The sequence below is a fragment of the Pezoporus occidentalis genome, unplaced genomic scaffold (assembly GCF_034315485.1).
Source record: "Pezoporus occidentalis ecotype Australia unplaced genomic scaffold, CSIRO_AGI_Poc_V1 ctg473, whole genome shotgun sequence".
In the NCBI taxonomy this organism is placed as follows: domain Eukaryota; kingdom Metazoa; phylum Chordata; class Aves; order Psittaciformes; family Psittacidae; genus Pezoporus; species Pezoporus occidentalis.
In genome coordinates this window covers 51984-70808 of record NW_026915806.1, presented here as the reverse complement: position 1 = coordinate 70808, position 18825 = coordinate 51984, and the positions used below count along the sequence as shown (strand labels likewise).

General features: G+C 52.4%; 1 protein-coding gene across 2 annotated transcripts in view; it reads right to left on the bottom strand.

The window, feature by feature from the left end:
* Positions 1-240: 240 nt before the first annotated feature.
* The window catches only part of BRD4 (bromodomain containing 4), a 41662-nt gene continuing 23077 nt past the window's right edge, over positions 241-18825 (bottom strand). The window contains exons 14-22 of one of the 2 annotated variants that reach the window (XM_062636243.1): positions 13574-13626; positions 12601-13027; positions 9939-10496; positions 6289-6401; positions 5905-6064; positions 5601-5731; positions 4858-5069; positions 1960-2203; positions 241-407 (exon numbers count right to left, since the gene is read on the bottom strand). In XM_062636243.1, the coding sequence (XP_062492227.1) occupies positions 339-407; positions 1960-2203; positions 4858-5069; positions 5601-5731; positions 5905-6064; positions 6289-6401; positions 9939-10496; positions 12601-13027; positions 13574-13626 (1967 nt within the window). In that variant the 3' untranslated portion in view covers positions 241-338. Of the gene's footprint in view, positions 408-1959; positions 2204-4857; positions 5070-5600; positions 5732-5904; positions 6065-6288; positions 6402-9938; positions 10497-12600; positions 13028-13573; positions 13627-18825 lie in introns of those variants that run through there. The other variant, XR_009968018.1, reaches the window with a different exon arrangement.

Genomic DNA, 18825 nt, shown 5'->3' with positions numbered 1-18825 from the left:
TTTTCAGGGATTCGCTGTGAAAAGAGGGAATAAAGAGGGAAAAGAAGGAGAATTCCCGGCATTCCGGGCACGGCCGATCCCGCTCCCGCATTAACACTTAACGCAGAGTCCGAAGCTTTGATTTTTGACTTTTCCATCTTTTTTTGTTGTTGTTTCGCGGGGGGAAAAGGGGAAAAAAAAGAGAAAATTTTTTGTGGATTTTTTTTTTTTTTTTCTCCGGGAATTTTTTGTGTTTTTTTTTTTTGTTGGTTTTTTTTTTGTTGGTTTTTTTTTTGTGGTTTTTTTTTCCTTGGAAAGAGTCAAATCGGGAGGAACAAAACCCGGAGCCGCCGGCGCCGCTAGAAAAGGTTTTCCTCAAAGATGGCCAATAAATCGCTCTGGAAATTCATGTCGATCGTCGCCGCCATCTGCAAGAGAAGGGAAACTCCATCAGGAATTCCCTTTGCCATTCCCGGGTTTTTTTTTCACCATTCCCAAGGGTTTTTCGTGCATATTTTTGGAGTTTTTCTATGCCCCAAAAGGGCTTTTTAGGGCGCTTGAAGAATTCTTTTAGGATCCCAGAGTTTTTGCACCATTCCCAAGGATTTTTTGCACCGTTCCCAAGGATTTCTGCACCGTTCCTAAGGATTTTTCCACCATTCCCAAGGATTTCTGCCCCATTCCCAAGGATTTCTGCCCCGTTCCCAAGGATTTTTCCACCATTCCCAAGGATTTCTGCACCGTTCCCAAGGATTTCTGCACCATTCCCAAGGATTTCTGCAGCGTTCCCAAGGATTTATCCACCGTTCCCAAGGATTTCTGCCCCGTTCCCAAGGATTTCTGCACCATTCCTAAGGATTTTTGCACCGTTCCCAAGGATTTCTGCACCGCTCCAAGGATTTCTGCCCCGTTCCCAAGGATTTCTGCACCATTCCCAAGGATTTTTGCACCATTCCCAAGGACTTCTGCCCCCTTCCCAAGGATTTCTGCACCATTCCCAAGGATTCCCAAGGATTTCTGCACTGCTCCCAAGGATTTCTGCACCGCTCCCAAGGATTTTTCCACTGTTCCCAAGGATTTCTGCACCATTCCCAAGGATTTTTGCACCATTCCCAAGGATTTCTGCCCCCTTCCCAAGGATTTCTGCCCCATTCCCAAGGATTTCTGCACCGCTCCCAAGGATTTCTGCACCGCTCCCAAGGATTTTTCCACTGTTCCCAAGGATTTCTGCACCGTTCCCAAGGATTTTTGCACCATTCCCAAGGATTTCTGCACCGTTCCCAGGCTATTTTTCCCCATTCCTGGCATTCTTGACATTGTCACCTTTGAACGTTCCCAGAGGGAGGGGGGTTCTGAGTGTCCACAGCCATTTCTCACTATTCCCACTGGATTTTCCCAGGGATTTCTCACCATTCCCAGGGATTTTTTCGCCATTCCCAGATTTTGGCATTCCCAGGGTTTTTTTTCCTGGCATTCCTGGCTGTTTGCTAACATTCTCCCAGGGCTTTTTTCACAACAGCAAGGATTTTTGAGTGTCCCCATTGATTTTTTTCACCATCCCCAAGGATTTTTTCCAGCATTCCCAGGGATTTTTTCAGCATTCCCAGAATTTGCTTTTGTTTTAGAATCCACAAGTTTTGTCATTTCCATTCCCCAAAGGGTTTCCTTTGCAACTCGGGGGATTTTGGAGCATCCCAGCAATCCCTAAGGAGACCTTTCAGCATCCCATGGGATGTTTCAGCATCCCCAGGCGCTTTTGAGCATCCCTGGACCCTTTTCAGCATCCTCAGGGATTTTTGAGTCTCCCTGGTGATTTTTCACCATCTCCAGGGATTTCCCAACACCCCCCAAGGCTTTTTGGGTCCCCTAAGGAGGGATTTTCCTTTGCTTTCCCAATGATAGTTTGGAATCACCTTGGGCCCTGTTCTTGCTTCCCTATGGATTTTCCATCCCCACCACCACCAAACCGCTTCCCCTCACCGCTTCCCGGCGCCTCCGTTCCTGCTCCCTCTTCCTGGCCATCTCCCTCTGCTGATCCAACATGGATTGGGAAGACTGGGGCTGGGAGCTCTGGGCTTGGGGAGCCGCTGCCGCCGCCGCTGCCGCCGCCGCCACCGCCGCTTGCTGCTGCTGCTGCTGCTGCTGCTGCTGCTGCTCCTGGCGCCGCCGCACCTCCTCGTGCACCCGGCGCGCCTGCTCCATGGCATCCTCGTCCTCACGGCTCCTGCCAAAGCAGTCGGGATGAGCAACGGGGCCACGGGGGATCCAACGTTGCTGCTGCCCCGCATGGGATTAAATCCAACCGGATTTGGGATCAAGCACAGGCTGTGCCATGGATCAGGTTGGTCTCTGGGGGGAGATCAACCCACGCCACGGGGCTGGATCAGGTTCGGGGCACCGGATGGGATGGTGCCACGCATCAAGAGTGGATTTGGGACCGGAGAGATGGGATCGTGCCATGAACTGGATCAGATTCAGGCCATGAGATTGAGAGATCAGATCCATGCCATGAGGCTGGATCATGCAACAGACTGGATCCCATCTGTGCCATGAGTTGGGATTGGATTTGTGCTGGAAGATGGGATCAGATTTGTGCTGGAAGATGGGATCAGATTTGTGCCATGAGGCAGGAGCATGGCATGGATCAGATCAGATCCACGGCACGAGGCTGGATCATGCAACAGACTGGATCCCATTTGTGCCATGAGTTGGGACTGGATTTGTGCTGGAAGATGGGATCAGATTTGTGCCATTAGATGGGATCATTTTTGTGCCCTGAGGTGGGATCACGGCACAGATCAGATCAGATCCAGGGCACTGGGCTGGATCATGCAACAGATTGGATCACATTTGTGCCATGAGTTGGGATTGGCTTTGTGCCATTAGATGGGATAAGATTTGTGCCCTGAGGTGGGATCATGGCATGGATCAGATCAGATCCATGGCACGAGGCTGGATCATGCAACAGACTGGATCCCATCTGTGCCATGAGTTGGGACTGGATTTGTGCTGGAAGATGGGATCAGATTTGTGCCATTAGATGGGATCAGATTTGTGCCATTAGATGGGATCAGATTTGTGCTGTGAGGTGGGATCACGGCACGGATCAGATCAGATCCATGGCACAAGGCTGGATCATGCAGGAGACTGGATCCGATTTGTGCCATGAGTTGGGATTGGATTTGTGCTGGAAGATACGATCAGATTTGTGCCATTAGATGGGATCAGATTTGTGCCATTAGAGATGGGATCAGATTTGTGCCGTGAGGTGGGATCATGGCACAGATCAGATCAGATCCATGGCGCTAGGCTGGATCATGCAACAGACTGGATCCCATCTGTGCCATGAGTTGGGATTGGATTTGTGCTGGAAGATGGGATCAGATTTGTGCCATTAGATGGGATCAGATTTGTGCCATGAGGCAGGAGCATGGCATGGATCAGATCAGATCCACGGCACGAGGCTGGATCATGCAAGAGACTGGACCCAATATGTGCCCTGAGTTGGGATTGGCTTTGTGCCATTAGATGGGATCAGATTTGTGCCCTGAAGTGGGATCATGGCACGGATCAGATCAGATCCATGGCACAAGGCTGGATCATGCAAGAGACTGGATCCCATTTGTGCCATGAGCTGGGATTGGATTTGTGCCATTAGATGGGATCAGATTTGTGCCCTGAAGTGGGATCAGATTTGTGCTGTAAGATGGGATCAGATTTGTGCCATAAAATGGGATCAGATTTGTGCTATGAGGTGGGATCATGGCATTTGTGGCTGTAAACAGACTGGATCCCGTTTGTACCATGAGTTGGGATTGGCTTTGTGCTGGAAGATGGGATCAGATTTGGGCTGCGAGGTGGGATCACGGCACGGATCAGATCAGATCCATGGCACTAGGCTGGATTATGCAAGAGACTGGATCCAATTTGTGCCATAAGATGGGATCAGATTTGTGCCGTGAGGTGGGATCATGGCATGGATCAGATCAGATCCATGGCACGAGGCTGGATCATGCAAGAGACTGGATCCCATCTGTGCCATGAGTTGGGACTGGATTTGTGCCATTAGATGGGATCAGATTTGTGCCCTGAAGTGGGATCAGATTTGTGCCATGAGTTGGGATTGGATTTGTGCTGGAAGATGGGATCAGATTTGTGCTGTAAGATGGGATCAGATTTGTGCTGTGAGGTGGGATCATGGCACAGATCAGATCAGATCCATGGCACGAGGCTGGATCATGCAACAGACTGGACCCAATATGTGCCATGAGCTGGGACTGGATTTTTGCCATTAGATGGGATCAGATTTGTGCCCTGAGGTAAGAGCATGGCATGGATCAGATCAGATCCATGGCACGAGGCTGGATCATGCAACAGACTGGATCCCATCTGTGCCATTTGGGCCATAAGATAGGATCAGATTTGTGCCATTAGAGATGGGATCAGATTTGTGCCATGAGGTGGGATCAGATTTGTGCTGTAAAATGGGATCAGATTTGTGGTGTAAGATGGGATCAATTTGTGCTGGAAGATGGGATCAGATTTGTGCTGTAAGATGGGATCAGATTTGTGCCATAAAATGGGATCAGATTTGTGCTGTGAGGTGGGATCATGGCATGGATCAGATCAGATCCATGGCACGAGGCTGGATCATGCAAGAGACTAGATCCCATTTGTGCCCTGAGTTGGGATTGGCTTTGTGCCATTAGATGGGATCAGATTTGTGCCCTGAGGTGGGATCATGGCATGGATCAGATCAGTTTTATGCCCCAAGACTGGCTCACGCCCTGGACCTCTGCCATCCCCCCTCTTCCACAGGCCAAGGCAAGGACACCCCAGTACCCCCTTCAACCACGCTGGTGCTGGTGCTGGTCTCACCTCATCCTCTCCTGCTCCCTCCGCATCCGCTCCTTCTCCCTCTCCACTTGCTCTGCCTGAGCCTTCAGCGCCTTCTCCCTCTCCTCCTTCTCCCGGGCCGCCCTCTTGAACTGCTCGAAGCTGTCACTGGAGGACTTGGCTGTGGAGGACGGGGTCGTGGGATGCTTCTGCACCAGGCTCGCCCAGGACCCCATGTTCTTGATCTTCAGGTCCTAGGGACGAGAAGGACGGGGCTTTGTGAGGGCTGCTCCGGGTGGGAATGATCCCAAGCTGCTCCCGTGGGGAGGAGCAAGCAGCTGGGAAGCAGCTTCATCCCCAGAGCCAAGCAGGAGGTTCCTCATGCTCCCCTCCATGCACACAGAAGCATGGAATGGGTTGGGTTGGGAAGGAGCTTAAAGCTCCTCCAGCTTTCAAGCCCTGCCACGGGTAGGGACTCCCTTCCATAGAGCAGCTTGCTCCCAAGGATGGAGCATCCAAACCTTCTCCATTCAACCCATCCCAGTGTCCCAGGAATCCACTCCCAAAGAGCTCATCTTAATTCCTCCCTCTTCCAGCTTAAATCCTGCCCCTTGTCCTGCAGGTCTTGGTCAAAACCTTCTCTCCATCTTTATAAGCCTCTTCCATACATGGAATTTGGTGGAAACCACTAAATCTTGGCCAACCTTCCGGTGACCACCATGGGCCTGCTTGATTTTAAGAGGTTTAGGTTGAATTTTGGTGTTTCTTTTCCCCCCATCTTTTACCTTTTTTGGGGCAACGGGGGTTTTGGGCTCCTGCTTCTGCCGCTCCTTCTCCTGCACGCCTGGTGGTGGTGGGTTCTGCTCCGGGGGTCTGATAATGGGTCTCCCCCCTTCCATGGGTTTCATCTCTGTCCCTAAAACCAAGAGCTCCTGTCAGGGATTATCAGGCTCCCCCCTCCAGGGCCTCCTTAACCACCCATTGGTGCCACCGACGTTTAGGGGTGATGATGGCTTCTGAGCCCTCCGGAACCGGGTGGCCACGAGATGGGATTTGATCCCCGTGGATGTGATGGGGGAAAGCACTCACGTTGCGGGATGTGAGCGGGGGGTTTGATGTTCTCCGGGTGCTTGGGGGGATCCTGTCTCAACGGGGGGCTGAAGGTCTCGTTACGGATGACGGGCGAATGCATCTTCTCCTCCTTCACCACCATGGGTTGGGACTGGACGACGGAGGCAGCTCTCATCTCCTAGCACAGCACAAACCCACCTCAAAGACCCGCAAAGGGGGGGGGGTGTGTGATGCCCATCCCTCAAATCCCACCCCTTTTGCTGCCAAGCTCCCTGCTGCAAACCGCTTGCCCCTGGGCTCGTTGCTGCTTTGGTCCCAAGCCGCTGAATGTGATGGGGCTTTTGCTGATGGTCCCTGGGGTGCTGGGACCTCGATGGTGGGTGCTCTCCTTTCCCTTTTTACCTGCTTTTTTGGCTGGATAGTTTGTTGAGGTGGCGACTGGTGGACCAAACCCTGGAACTGCGGCATCTGTGGGGAATGCATCATGAGAGGGGAAGGGGCTTCCCGCAAGTGACCTGGGAACAGGTTGGCAGCAATCAGTAACCATCGTCACCACGGCGCACGCCAAGCATCACCCCCAAACCGCCAGCACCCCACACAGGGCAATCCCAGCCTGTGTCAATGGGGAGAGGTCCTCAATGGACCCCAGCTATAAACCCTGCCAGAAGATGCTCCCTGGCTTGTCCTGCCTTAAGGATGCTCGTTTGTGGTGTTGTTCCCCCCCCCGCTTCCTGTAATGGATGGTTCTCCAGGTGGTCCATTGTTGTTCCTGGCTATAAATCCATTCCATATGGACAGCCAAGTGCTGACACCCCCCTGCCTGCACCTCACCCAGCCCTAAGCCGTTGAAGTGGGACACGTTTGCTCTATGAGCAATGGGAGGTCTCCAGGAGCCAGCAGGCTCCGTTGTGTCCAAGTGCCCCTGGAAGCTTTGGAGGTAGGAGAAGGAGCTCCAAGCACTTCCTGCCCTCATCCATTCAAATCCAGGGATTCTGTCCCTGCATGGAGCTGAGGATAAGTTCAGGAGCAAAGACCTGATGGGAACCACGTGGAGAAGCAAAAGCAGGAGCGAGACCTCCTAAACCACAGAGCTCTGATGGATGCTGGGTCTCCAAAGCACGACCCAGCTGGAGTTATCCCACCTGGAGACATTCCCTGTTGGGAATGTCAGTGGTGGCACCAGGACCATGATGGAGAGCTGGGATCTCCCAAGGCAACCCTGAAGCCTTGTGGCCAGGTTTAACCCCGTGGCCACGGGGCCAGGTTTAACCCCGTTCCTGGGATGGCTGGAGGTCACACACAGGGATTCCCCATAGAGCATCCCTTCTCCTCCACCAGGCAATGGCGTTATTCAAGACCATGCTCTGAGGAACATGGGGAAGCCCCCATGGGGCATCCATAGCCCTGGCCTCCTCTAAGAGGGTGGAGAGGAGAAGAGGATGGTGATGAACACAAGGAGGGCGCTGCTCTCACACATCAGAGATTCTTGAGAGCCTCCAAGAGCCCTGAGATCCTTCAAATCCTCAAAACCCTCAGATCCTCAAAGATCTGAGATCACTGAGATCCCCAAAGATCCAAGATCATTCAGATCCCCAAAGATCCGAGATCCTTGCTCCTCAAATGCTCGATATCCCTGAGCTCCTCAATGATCGAAGAACCTCGAGTTCCTCAGAAACGCGACCAAGACCTGCAAACACTTCAATACCCTCCAAAACTTGAGCTCCTTCAGATCTAAAATACCTCAGAACCTCAAGATGCTTGAGATGCTCAACATGAGACCCTTGAGATGCTCAACATGAGACCCTTGAGATGCTCAACATGAGACCCTTGAGATGCTCAACATGAGACCCTTGAGATGCTCAACATGAGACCCTTGAGATGCTCAACATGAGATCCTTGAGATGCTCAACATGAGAACGTTGAGATGCTCAACATGAGAACGTTGAGATGCTCAACATGAGACCCTTGAGATGCTCAACATGAGACCCTTGAGATGCTCAACATGAGACCCTTGAGATGCTCAACATGAGATCCTTGAGATGCTCAACATGAGAACCTTGAGATGCTCAACATGAGATCCCTGAGATGCTCAACATGAGATCCCTGAGATGCTCAACATGAGACCCTTGAGATGCTCAACATGAGACCCTTGAGATGCTCAACATGAGACCCTTGAGATGCTCAACATGAGAACCTTGAGATGCTCAACATGAGACCCTTGAGATGCTCAACATGAGACCCTTGAGATGCTCAACATGAGACCCTTGAGATGCTCAACATGAGATCCTTGAGATGCTCAACATGAGAACCTCGAGATGCTCAACATGAGAACCTCGAGATGCTCAACATGAGACCCTTGAGATGCTCAACATGAGATCCTCGAGATCCTCAACATGAGATCCTTGAGATCCTGAGATCCTTGAGATCCTCAAAATGAAGGAGCGTGACCAGCAGGTCCAAGGAGGTGATCCTGCCCCTCTACTCTGCTCTCGTGAGACCTCACTTGGAGCATTGTGTGCAGTTCTGGTGTCCTCAACATAAAAAGGACATGGAACTGTTGGAACAAGTCCAGAGGAGGCCACGAGGATGATCAGGGGCTGGAGCACCTCCTGTATGAAGACAGGCTGAGGAAGTTGGGGCTGTTCAGCTTGGAGAAGAGAAGCTGCGGGGAGACCTCAGAGCAGCTTCCAGTATCCGAAGGGGGCCTATAGGGATGCTGGAGAGGGACTCTTCATTAGGGACTGAAGTGATAGGACAAGGGGTAACGGGTTCAAACTGAAACAGGGGAAGTTTAGATTGGATCTAAGGAGGAAATTCTTTCCTGTGAGGGTGGTGAGGCACTGGAATGGGTTCCCCAGGGAGGTTGTGAATGCTCCATCCCTGGCAGTGTTCAAGACCAGGTTGGACGAGGCCTTGGGTACCATGGTTTAGTGTGAGGTGTCCCTGCCCATGGCAGGGGGGTTGGAACTGGATGATCTTAAGGTCCTTTCCAACCCAAACTATTCTATGATTCTGTGATCCTTGAGGTGCTCAACATGAGATCCTTGTTCCTCAAAACCTTGAGATCCTTGAGATGCTCAACATGAGGATGCTGAGATCCTCAACATGAGAACGCTGAGATGCTCAAAATGAGAACGTTGAGATACTCAAAATGAGGATGTTGAGATGCTCAACATGAGGATGCTGAGACGCTCAACATGAGAACGTCGAGATGCTCAACATGAGAACGTCGAGATGCTCAACATGAGAACGTTGAGATGCTCAAAATGAGAACGTTGAGATACTCAAAATGAGAACGTTGAGATACTCAAAATGAGGATGTTGAGATGCTCAACATGAGGATGCTGAGACGCTCAACATGAGAACGTCGAGATGCTCAACATGAGAACGTCGAGATGCTCAACATGAGAACCTTGAGATGCTCAACATGAGAACGTTGAGACGCTCAACAAGAGAACCTCGAGATGCTCAAAATGAGAACCTTGAGATGCTCAACATGAGATCCCTGGGATGCTCAAAATAAGGTCCCTGAGATGTTCAAAATGAGAATGTTGAGATGCTCAAACTGAGATCCTTGTTCCTCAAAACCTTGAGATCCTTGAGATGCTCAACATGAGAATCTCGAGATGCTCAACATGAGAACCTCGAGATGCCTAACATGAGAACGCTGAGATGCTCAAAATGAGATCCTTGAGATGCTCAACATGAGAACCTCGAGACGTTCAAAATGGGATTCCTGAGATCCTTGTTCCTCAAGCCCTTGACATCCTCAAAACGAGACCCTCTTGATCCTCTCCTTGAGCCCCTCCGAACCCGGAGCTCCAGTTCCTCAAGGCTCTGAGCCCTTCCACCTCCTCCAACACCTGTGAGCCCCAGCTCCAAACCTTCGCTGGCCAAGAGGCCTCACCGGGCCCCCTCCACCCCATTGGGGCTTCCCCCCCCAACACAGCACCCCCATGTCCCCCCCCCGCCGGCGCTCAGCAGCCACCCAGCGCCCACCCCACCACCTCCTACCCCTTCCTTCAGTGCACCCGGGGCCGCTGCCCGCTCACCGGTCGCGTAGGGATCGGGCTTATGGTGCCGCGGCGACGGGTGGTGCTGGATGACCTGCTGCGGCTTGGCCGGCGGCGGCGGCGGCGGCTGCGGCGCCGGGTGCTGCTGCTGCTGTTGCTGCTGTTGCTGCTGCGGCGGCGGCGGCGCCTGGCCTTGGGGGAGGTGGGATGGGAAAGGCATGGGCTGCATGTGCATGGGCCGAGGCGGCGGCTGGTGCTGCAGCTGCTGCACGGCGGGGTGAGCCGGGGGCTGCAGCGGCGGCTGCGGTTGCGACTGGACCTTCACTGAAGGGAGAAGAGGAGTCTGAGGCTGCACCTTCTGCAGCTGCTGAAGGTAGAGCTGCATCTGGCTGGTGCTCAGAGGCAGGCTGTGGTGCGGCGGCGGAGGCTCTTCGTCCTCCAGCAGGACCTGGGGCGGCTGGGGCAGCGGCGGCTGGGGGAGAAGGGGCTGCTGGCTGATGGCGGGGGACACGGCCGGCGGGCGCGAGGGCTTCGGCGGCAGCGCCGCGGCGCGGTTGCTGGGCCTCGAGGGCTGCTGAGGCAGAGCGTTGTGCAAAGCTGGGGACGAAGGGACAGCGTTAGGACACGGGTGGGGATGCTCTAGGGTCAGGCTGGGGAAGAGAAGGATCCTTGAAGGGGAGACCTTAGAGCAGCTCCAGTGCCTGAAGGGGCTCCAGGCAACCTGGAGAGAGGGGCTTGGGATGAGGAGGATCAGCTTCCAATGGGAAGAGTTAGATGGGATGCTGGGATGAAGCTCTTCCCTGGGAGGGTGGTGGGACATGGGGATGGGTTGAATGGAGGTTTGGATGACCCATCCTTGGCCTTAAGGGGGGACCTTAGAGCAGCTCCAGTGCCTGAAGGGGCTCCAGGCAACCTGGAGAGGGGCTTGGGATGAGGAGGAACAGCTTCCAATGGGAAGAGTTAGATGGGATGTTGGGATGAAGCTCTTCCCTGGGAGGGTGGTGGGACACGGGGATGGGTTGAATGGAGGTTTGGATGACCCATCCTTGGCCTTAAGGGGGGACCTTAGAGCAGCTCCAGTGCCTGAAGGGGCTCCAGGCAACCTGGAGAGGGGCTTGGGATGAGGAGGAACAGCTTCCAATGGGAAGAGTTAGATGGGATGTTGGGATGAAGCTCTTCCCTGGGAGGGTGGTGGGACACGGGGATGGGTTGAATGGAGGTTTGGATGACCCATCCTTGGCCTTAAGAAGGATCCTTAAGGAGGGACCTTAGAGCAGCTCCAGTGCCTGAAGGGGCTCCAGGCAACCTGGAGAGGGGCTTGGGATGAGGACAGCTTCCAATGGGAAGAGTTAGATGGGATGTTGGGATGAAGCTCTTCCCTGGGAGGGTGGTGGGACACGGGGATGGGTTGAATGGAGGTTTGGATGACCCATCCTTGGCCTTAAGAAGGGACCTTAGAGCAGCTCCAGTGCCTGAAGGGGATCCAGGCAACCTGGAGAGGGGCTTGGGATGAGGAGGAACAGCTTCCAATGGGAAGAGTTAGATGGGATGTTGGGATGAAGCTCTTCCCTGGGAGGGTGGTGGGACATGGGGATGGGTTGAATGGAGGTTTGGATGACCCATCCTTGGCCTTAAGAAGGGAGACCTTAGAGCAGCTCCAGTGCCTGAAGGGGCTCCAGGCAACCTGGAGAGGGGCTTGGGATGAGGAGGAACAGCTTCCAATGGGAAGAGTTAGATGGGATGCTGGGATGAAGCTCTTCCCTGGGAGGGTGGCGGGACATGGGGATGGGCTGAATGGAGGTTTGGATGGCCCATCCTTGGCCTTAAGGGGGGACCTTAGAGCAGCTCCAGTGCCTGAAGGGGCTCCAGGCAACCTGGAGAGGGGCTTGGGATGAGGAGGAACAGCTTCCAATGGGAAGAGTTAGATGGGATGTTGGGATGAAGCTCTTCCCTGGGAGAGTGGTGGGACACGGGCATGGATTGAATGGAGGTTTGGATGACCCATCCTTGGCCTTAAGAAGGATCCTTAAGGGGGGACCTTAGAGCAGCTCCAGTGCCTGAAGGGGCTCCAGGCAACCTGGAGAGGGGCTTGGGATGAGGAGGAACAGCTTCCAATGGGAAGAGTTAGATGGGATGCTGGGATGAAGCTCTTCCCTGGGAGGGTGGTGGGACACGGGGATGGGTTGAATGGAGGTTTGGATGACCCATCCTTGGCCTTAAGGGGGGACCTTAGAGCAGCTCCAGTGCCTGAAGGGGCTCCAGGCAACCTGGAGAGGGGCTTGGGATGAGGAGGAACAGCTTCCAATGGGAAGAGTTAGATGGGATGCTGGGATGAAGGTGTGACGTGGGGATGGGTTGAATGGAGAAGGTTTGGATGACCCATCCTTGGCAGTGCTCAAGGCCAGGTTGGAGCAAGCTGCTCTATGGAAGGTGTCCCTGCCCGTAGCATGGGGTTGTAACCGGATGGTCCTTTCCAACCCAAACAAGTTGGGGATACTATAACGGCACCACGGTGGGGAGAACCTCCAATTGCCCACCCATCGCTCCTCCATCCCAATCACCCTCCAGGAGGAATTAACCCCCACCCAACGCCATCCTCTTCCTCCCATCTCCAACACGGTTATCCCAAGGAGGAACGCAACCCCCCCCCCCCCCCCCCAACACCATCCTCTTCCTCCCACACTGAGGACCAGAGGCTCACCTGGAGGAGACACCACAGCATGCTGGTTGAGGTGGGGAGGAGTGCTGTGCTCGGGCGGCTGGGGCAGATGAGGCGGCATCTCCGGCTGCGGGAGATGCAGGATGGGCTGGGTGAAATGCGTCATGGTGTCGAACATGGTCCCCGGCAGCGGGTGCTCCAGGACGGGGACCTGGGCAGGGACGAAGGGTGGCGGAGGAGAAGACTTCATTGGTGGTGGAGGAGCTTGTGGAGGGACCGGTGGTGCCGGGGGGGGCGGCGGCGGCGGTTGCTGCTGCTGCTGCGGCGGCAGCGGTTGCGGTTGCAGCGGCTGCGGTGGAGGTGGAGGAGGAGGAGGAGGAGGAGGAGGCGGCTGCTGCTGCGGTGGAGCCTGCGGCTGCTGCGGCGGGGGCTGCTGCTGCTGCACCGGTTGGTGGTGGTGATGGTGATGCTATAGGAGGGAAGGAAACCGCCGGTGAGAGGCCACAGCACCAAAACCTTCCCCGGGGTGGTGGAAGGGACCGTAAGGATCATCCAGGTCCAACCCCCTGCCATGGGCAGGGACACCTTCCACTAGAGCAGCTTGCTCCAGGTCCCATCCAGCCTGGCCTTGGACACTGCCAGGGATGGGGCAGCCAAATCTCCATCCCTCACCCTCACAGGGAAGAGCTTCTTCCCAACACCCAATCCCAGCCTTCCAATCTTCCCCGACCCAACCTCAATCTCTGTCAGCTTAAAGTCATTCCCCCTTTGTCCTCTCCCTATATCCCTTGTCCAAAGCCCCTCTCCAGCTTTCCTGCTGGACCTTCCTGGTGTCTTTCCAACCTGGGGTGGCCTGGGCCAGCTTCCAAGCCAACCAACCACAAGCCTCTTTGGCTGAACAAGGGAACGGCATCAACCCATCGAGCAGGTCGGTGATGGTCCCACCAGCGTTCCCCACCTCCCTGGTGACTCCATCCCACCTCCAGCACCACGAGGAGGCCGCCCTGGCTCGTACCTTCTTCTGCTCTCGCCCCGAATGCCCTTTCTTCTTCAATTTGGGTGCCATCTCTGCCAAAGAGAAGGGAACAGAGGAGATGCGTTAGTACCGCAGCCCCATCGCCCATCGCCCCGTCCACACGCACTGGCCAAAGACCCCATGGCCAAGAATGCAGTTATTCCAGGAACTCCCAAAGGGAAGGGAAGGAATAAGGGACAATAAGGAGCTATGGCATACCCCTGCCACGCAAACAGCACTTTTCCATCCTCTTTTTCACCTAAATATAGGTTTAGGACTGGCGGCTTCCCATGGGATCATCTCTCCTGCCTCCTCCCCATCCCAGATACTCTTCAAGCCTCACCACTGACAACAACCAGTTGGAGTTTGGGGCCAGGGTGGGGTTTTCCCAGGATTCCCTCCTCCAACCATGCCAAAACCCCAAGGAATTAACCAGCAGCCATTGCCCAAACTCCCTTTTCCAGCTCATAAATCCCTCAGGATGGGCTTTTTTTCCTTGGATGCGCTGAGAAAACCCTCACAGCAATGGTTTGGAAGGGAGAAAAAGGTCTTAATCCTCAGGGATCATCTCCCACATGGGATTAGCCCTGAAATCCCTCCAGGAATTCCAGGAATTCACTGTATACTGAATGGATTGAGTTTCTTCCTTCTAAGGCAGCATCAGGAATTTGGTTTCCTGGTGGGAAAGCCTTTTTGAGCCCAGAGTGGAGGATTCCCAATGTTACAGCCCGGATCCAGTGGATCCGTGGATGAAGGAAGAGCAGGAGAAGGGTAAGAGGGAGGTCAGAGGGGATGCCAGAATCCAGGAATGCTGCGAAGAGCCAGATGGGGAGTAAAATCCCACCGTGTGCTGGGAAGAGGCGGGATTCCTGGGAGCATCCCGGTGATGGGTTGGGTTGGTCCTGGATTTGGATGGGCATTGGGTGTCCGTTGAAGCAAACGGGTGCTCGTGGATCCAGATGGGTATCCAGGGATCAAGATGAGTGTCCATGTCTCTGGGTGGGAAGCCACAGATCCAGATGGGATGTCCATGGCTCCAGATGGGTGTCCATAGATTGGGATGGCATCCATGGCTTCAAACGGTGACGATGGATCTGGATGGGCGTCCACAGGTCCTGGGAGCAACCCATGGCTCCGGATGGGCCTCCATGGTTCCAGATGGATGCTGGGTGGAAAACCCCTTCCCAAAAAAAGACCAAGACCCAACTTCCACCAGGAACATCCTTGAGGACTTCACTGCTCTTCACTGATGCCACAGAAGCAGCAAGGGCAAGAAGTGGAGCCAAGTTTGTCCTCCAGATGCTCCCTATGGATAAACCCCATCTGGATGCAGCTAGTGGGGAGTGGAACCCCCTGTTTCCATCTTGTCCCATTCAATTGGGATGAAAGTGGCTCATGGGATGGGGAGGAAAGCCCCAAAATGAGGAGAAAAGCTTTGGACGAAGGCAGGATCAGGAGAGATGGATGCTCAGCAAGATGAAGCCAATGAAGACCATGGATGGTCCAGTGCCACTGGGAAGATGCCATGAGCTTGGCCAAGCCAACCAAAGGATGAAGCTCCTTCCACCACCGAAGACAACTGCTGGGTTACAGGTGGTGTTACATGGCTCAACCACAGAGCAGGAACACCAGGAATAAGCCCCATCCCATCTCCTGACTCTGTTAAATCCCATCCATGGAGCAAAGTATCTGGGATTCAAGGAAAAGGTCCTTTCTGTGACGTCATCAAGAGATGGGTTTAGAACAGAAAGGCCAACTCAGTGCAGGAGGCATCTCCTTGCTCTCCCCTAAATCCTCAGGAGGGTTCCTTATCATCACTTCCAGTTATCTGGGGGAATTCTGGGAAGAAATGGGGCAAGTGACTCGAGTTGAAAAGAAAAACCTGAAGAAAAGCCAATTTTGGGTCTAATTGGTTATAAAGCTCATTTATTGATAGAAAAAGGGCCTCTTTAATGGTGGAAAATAAGGATATTCATTCACTTGGCTGTTGGAAACGAGAGCAGATTCACAGAGGCTCCATGAAGCCACCCAAAATCAAGATGCCATCGACCACGGCACTGCCAAAGAACAACTGGATCCTGTTAGTCTCCAAATCCCATTAAATACACCACAATCTGCCTGATCGGACCCAAATCTGCTTAGTTTCACCCCAAAATCCACTTGATGGGTGCTGCGCCCAAGCAAAGGATGCTCAGCCCGGAGCCAGTGGCAAACCAGGCCCATGAGATGCCACAAGGCACTTGGGAGTCTTTCCCATTGGGAAGTGTTCTCGGGCTCAGACTAAAGGGATTTGGGGCTGTTTTGGCACTGCGATGGGCACGGTGGTGGCACCTCCATGCCTGCCCCATAACCACCCACCCGTGATGACTGAGGGTCCCCTAAGCCAAGCTTAACCAAGGGTGGGGGTTCCTGCCTGGACCTGCAGCTAAACCAAGCCTAAACCATCTCTGTCCTCTCCCACCAAGCATCAAGGCTGGGACAAGACTTAAGTTAGGTCAAAGAGAGTCTTTGTCTTTAAGTCAAGGCATCCCACTCTCAAATGCAAAGGAGAATGGATCAAGGGTTAAACCCCACTGCATTAAAGCAGAGCATGGAGGATGCAGTGGGTAGATCAGTGCTAGGACTGAGCTTTACCAGCATCCATCACCATGAGTACCAGCCCGTTAAACCTGGGTCCTGGGATTTAAACCTGGCTGTTGGGGAGTTCAACCTTCAAATTAAACCTGGGTGCCTGTAAGTTAGACTCGAGTTGTTCTGAATTAAACCTGGGTAACTCTGGATTAAACCCCAAGAGTTCTGGTTTAAACCAAAAACCTGTGAATTAAACCCGGTTTCCTGTGATTTAAACCCAGTTTCATGCAAATTCTGGGTACCTGTGAATCAAAACTCAGGTATCTATACATTAAACCGAGTTTGCTGTGATTTAAACCCATTTTCATGCAAATTCTGGGTACCTGTGAATCAAAACTCAGGTATCTATACATTAAACCCAGTTTGCTGTGATTTAAACCCAGTTTCATGCAAATTCTGGGTACCTGTGAATCAAAACTCAGGTATCTATACATAAACCGAGTTTGCTGTGATTTAAACCCAGTTTGCTCTGATATAAACCAAGTTTGCTGTGATATAAACCCAGTTTGCTGTGATATAAACCCAGTTCCCTGCAAATTTTGAGTACCTGCGAATCAAAACTCAGGTACCTGTACATTAAACCCAGGTTGCTGTGATTTAAATCCAGTTTGCTGTGATTTAAACCCAGTTTCGTGCAATTTAAACCCAGTTCCATGCAAATTATGGGTACCTGTGAATCAAAACTCAGGTGCCTGCACATTAAACCGAGTTTGCTGAGATTTAAACCCAGTTTTGTGCGATTTAACCTCAGTTCCATGCAAATTCTGGGTACCTGTGAATCAGAACTCAGGTACCTGTACATTAAACCCAGTTTGCTGTGATTTAAACCCAGTTTTGTGTGATTTAAACCCAGTTTGCTGTGATTTAAACCCAGTTTGCTGTGATTTAAACCCAGTTCCATGCAAATTCTGGGTACCTGTGAATCAGAACTCAGGTGCCTGCACATTAAACCCAGTTTGCTGTGATTTAAACCCAGTTTGCTGTGATTTAAACCCAGTTCCATGCAAATTCTGGGTACCTGTGAATCAGAACTCAGGTGCCTGCACATTAAACCCAGTTTGCTGTGATTTAAACCAAGTTTGCTGTGATTTAAACCCAGTTCCATGCAAATTCTGGGTACCTGTGAATCAAAACCCAGGTGCCTGCACATTAAACCCAGGTTGCTGTGATTTAAACCCAGTTCCATGCAAATTCTGGGTACCTGTGAATCAGAACTCAGGTGCCTGCACATTAAACCAAGTTTGCTGTGATTTAAACCAAGTTTGCTGTGATTTAAACCCACTTTCATGCAAATTCTGGGTACCTGTGAATCAAAACCCAGGTGCCTGCACATTAAACCAAGTTTGCTGTGATTTAAACCAAGTTTGCTGTGATTTAAACCCAGTTTCGTGCAATTTAAACCCAGTTCCATGCAAATTCTGGGTACCTGTGAATCAAAACCCAGGTGCCTGCACATTAAACCCAGGTTGCTGTGATTTAAACCCAGTTTGCTGTGATTTAAACCCAGTTCCATGCAAATTCTGGGTACCTGTGAATCAAAACTCAGGTACCTGCACATTAAACCAAGTTTGCTGTGATTTAAACCCAGTTCCATGCAAATTCTGGGTACCTGTGAATCAAAACTCAGGTGCCTGCACATTAAACCCAGTTTGCTGTGATTTAAACCCAGTTCCATGCAAATTCTGGGTACCTGTGAATCAGAACTCAGGTACCTGTACATTAAACCCAGTTTGCTGTGATTTAAACCAAGTTTGCTGTGATTTAAACCCACTTTCATGCAAATTCTGGGTACCTGTGAATCAAAACCCAGCTGCCTGCACATTAAACCCAGTTTGCTGTGATTTAAACCCAGTTTTGTGCAATTTAAACCCAGTTCCATGCAAATTCTGGGTACCTGTGAATCAAAACTCAGGTACCTGCACATTAAACCCAGTTTGCTGTGATTTAAACCCACTTTCATGCAAATTCTGGGTACCTGTGAATCAAAACCCAGGTGCCTGCACATTAAACCCAGGTTGCTGTGATTTAAACCCAAGTACTTCGGAATTCAACCCAGGTACCTCTGGACTTGAACCAAGAACCTCAGAAATCAGAACCTGGGCACCTCTGAATTAAACCTGGGTACTTCTGACTTAAAACCAGGCTCACTGAACCCAAACCCTTGCGATTTAAACCCAGAATTAAACCCAAGGGACCTTCAACTCTGAGACACCACCAAGTCCCAGCCCGTTGCTACTCCAGCCATAGGTCAATGCTTCTCCTAACACAGGACCAGCAACACATTGCAACAGCACTGAAAAGACCTCCTGAAAGCAGCTTCCCAAGCCCAAACCTGGGTTTTCCAGCCAGCTCCAATCCCACTTCCTAAGCCTGCTTTGAACACAACCACGTTGCTGCGGCTCTGAACAACCTGCAAAGCCTTTTCCTTCCCACAACTGGATAAAACCCCCACAAAAAGCAGTTTTCCATTGGGAATCTCAGCAGGGAAGCAAAATGAGCCTCAGGTTTGAACTGCTGAGGTTTTCATTGCTGCTGTTAGGGCAGCTCTGTCATTTTTTCCCCACAAATGGGTCTTTTGGTGGGCTTTGGGAAGCATCTCCCAAAGGATAGGGGGGGGGATT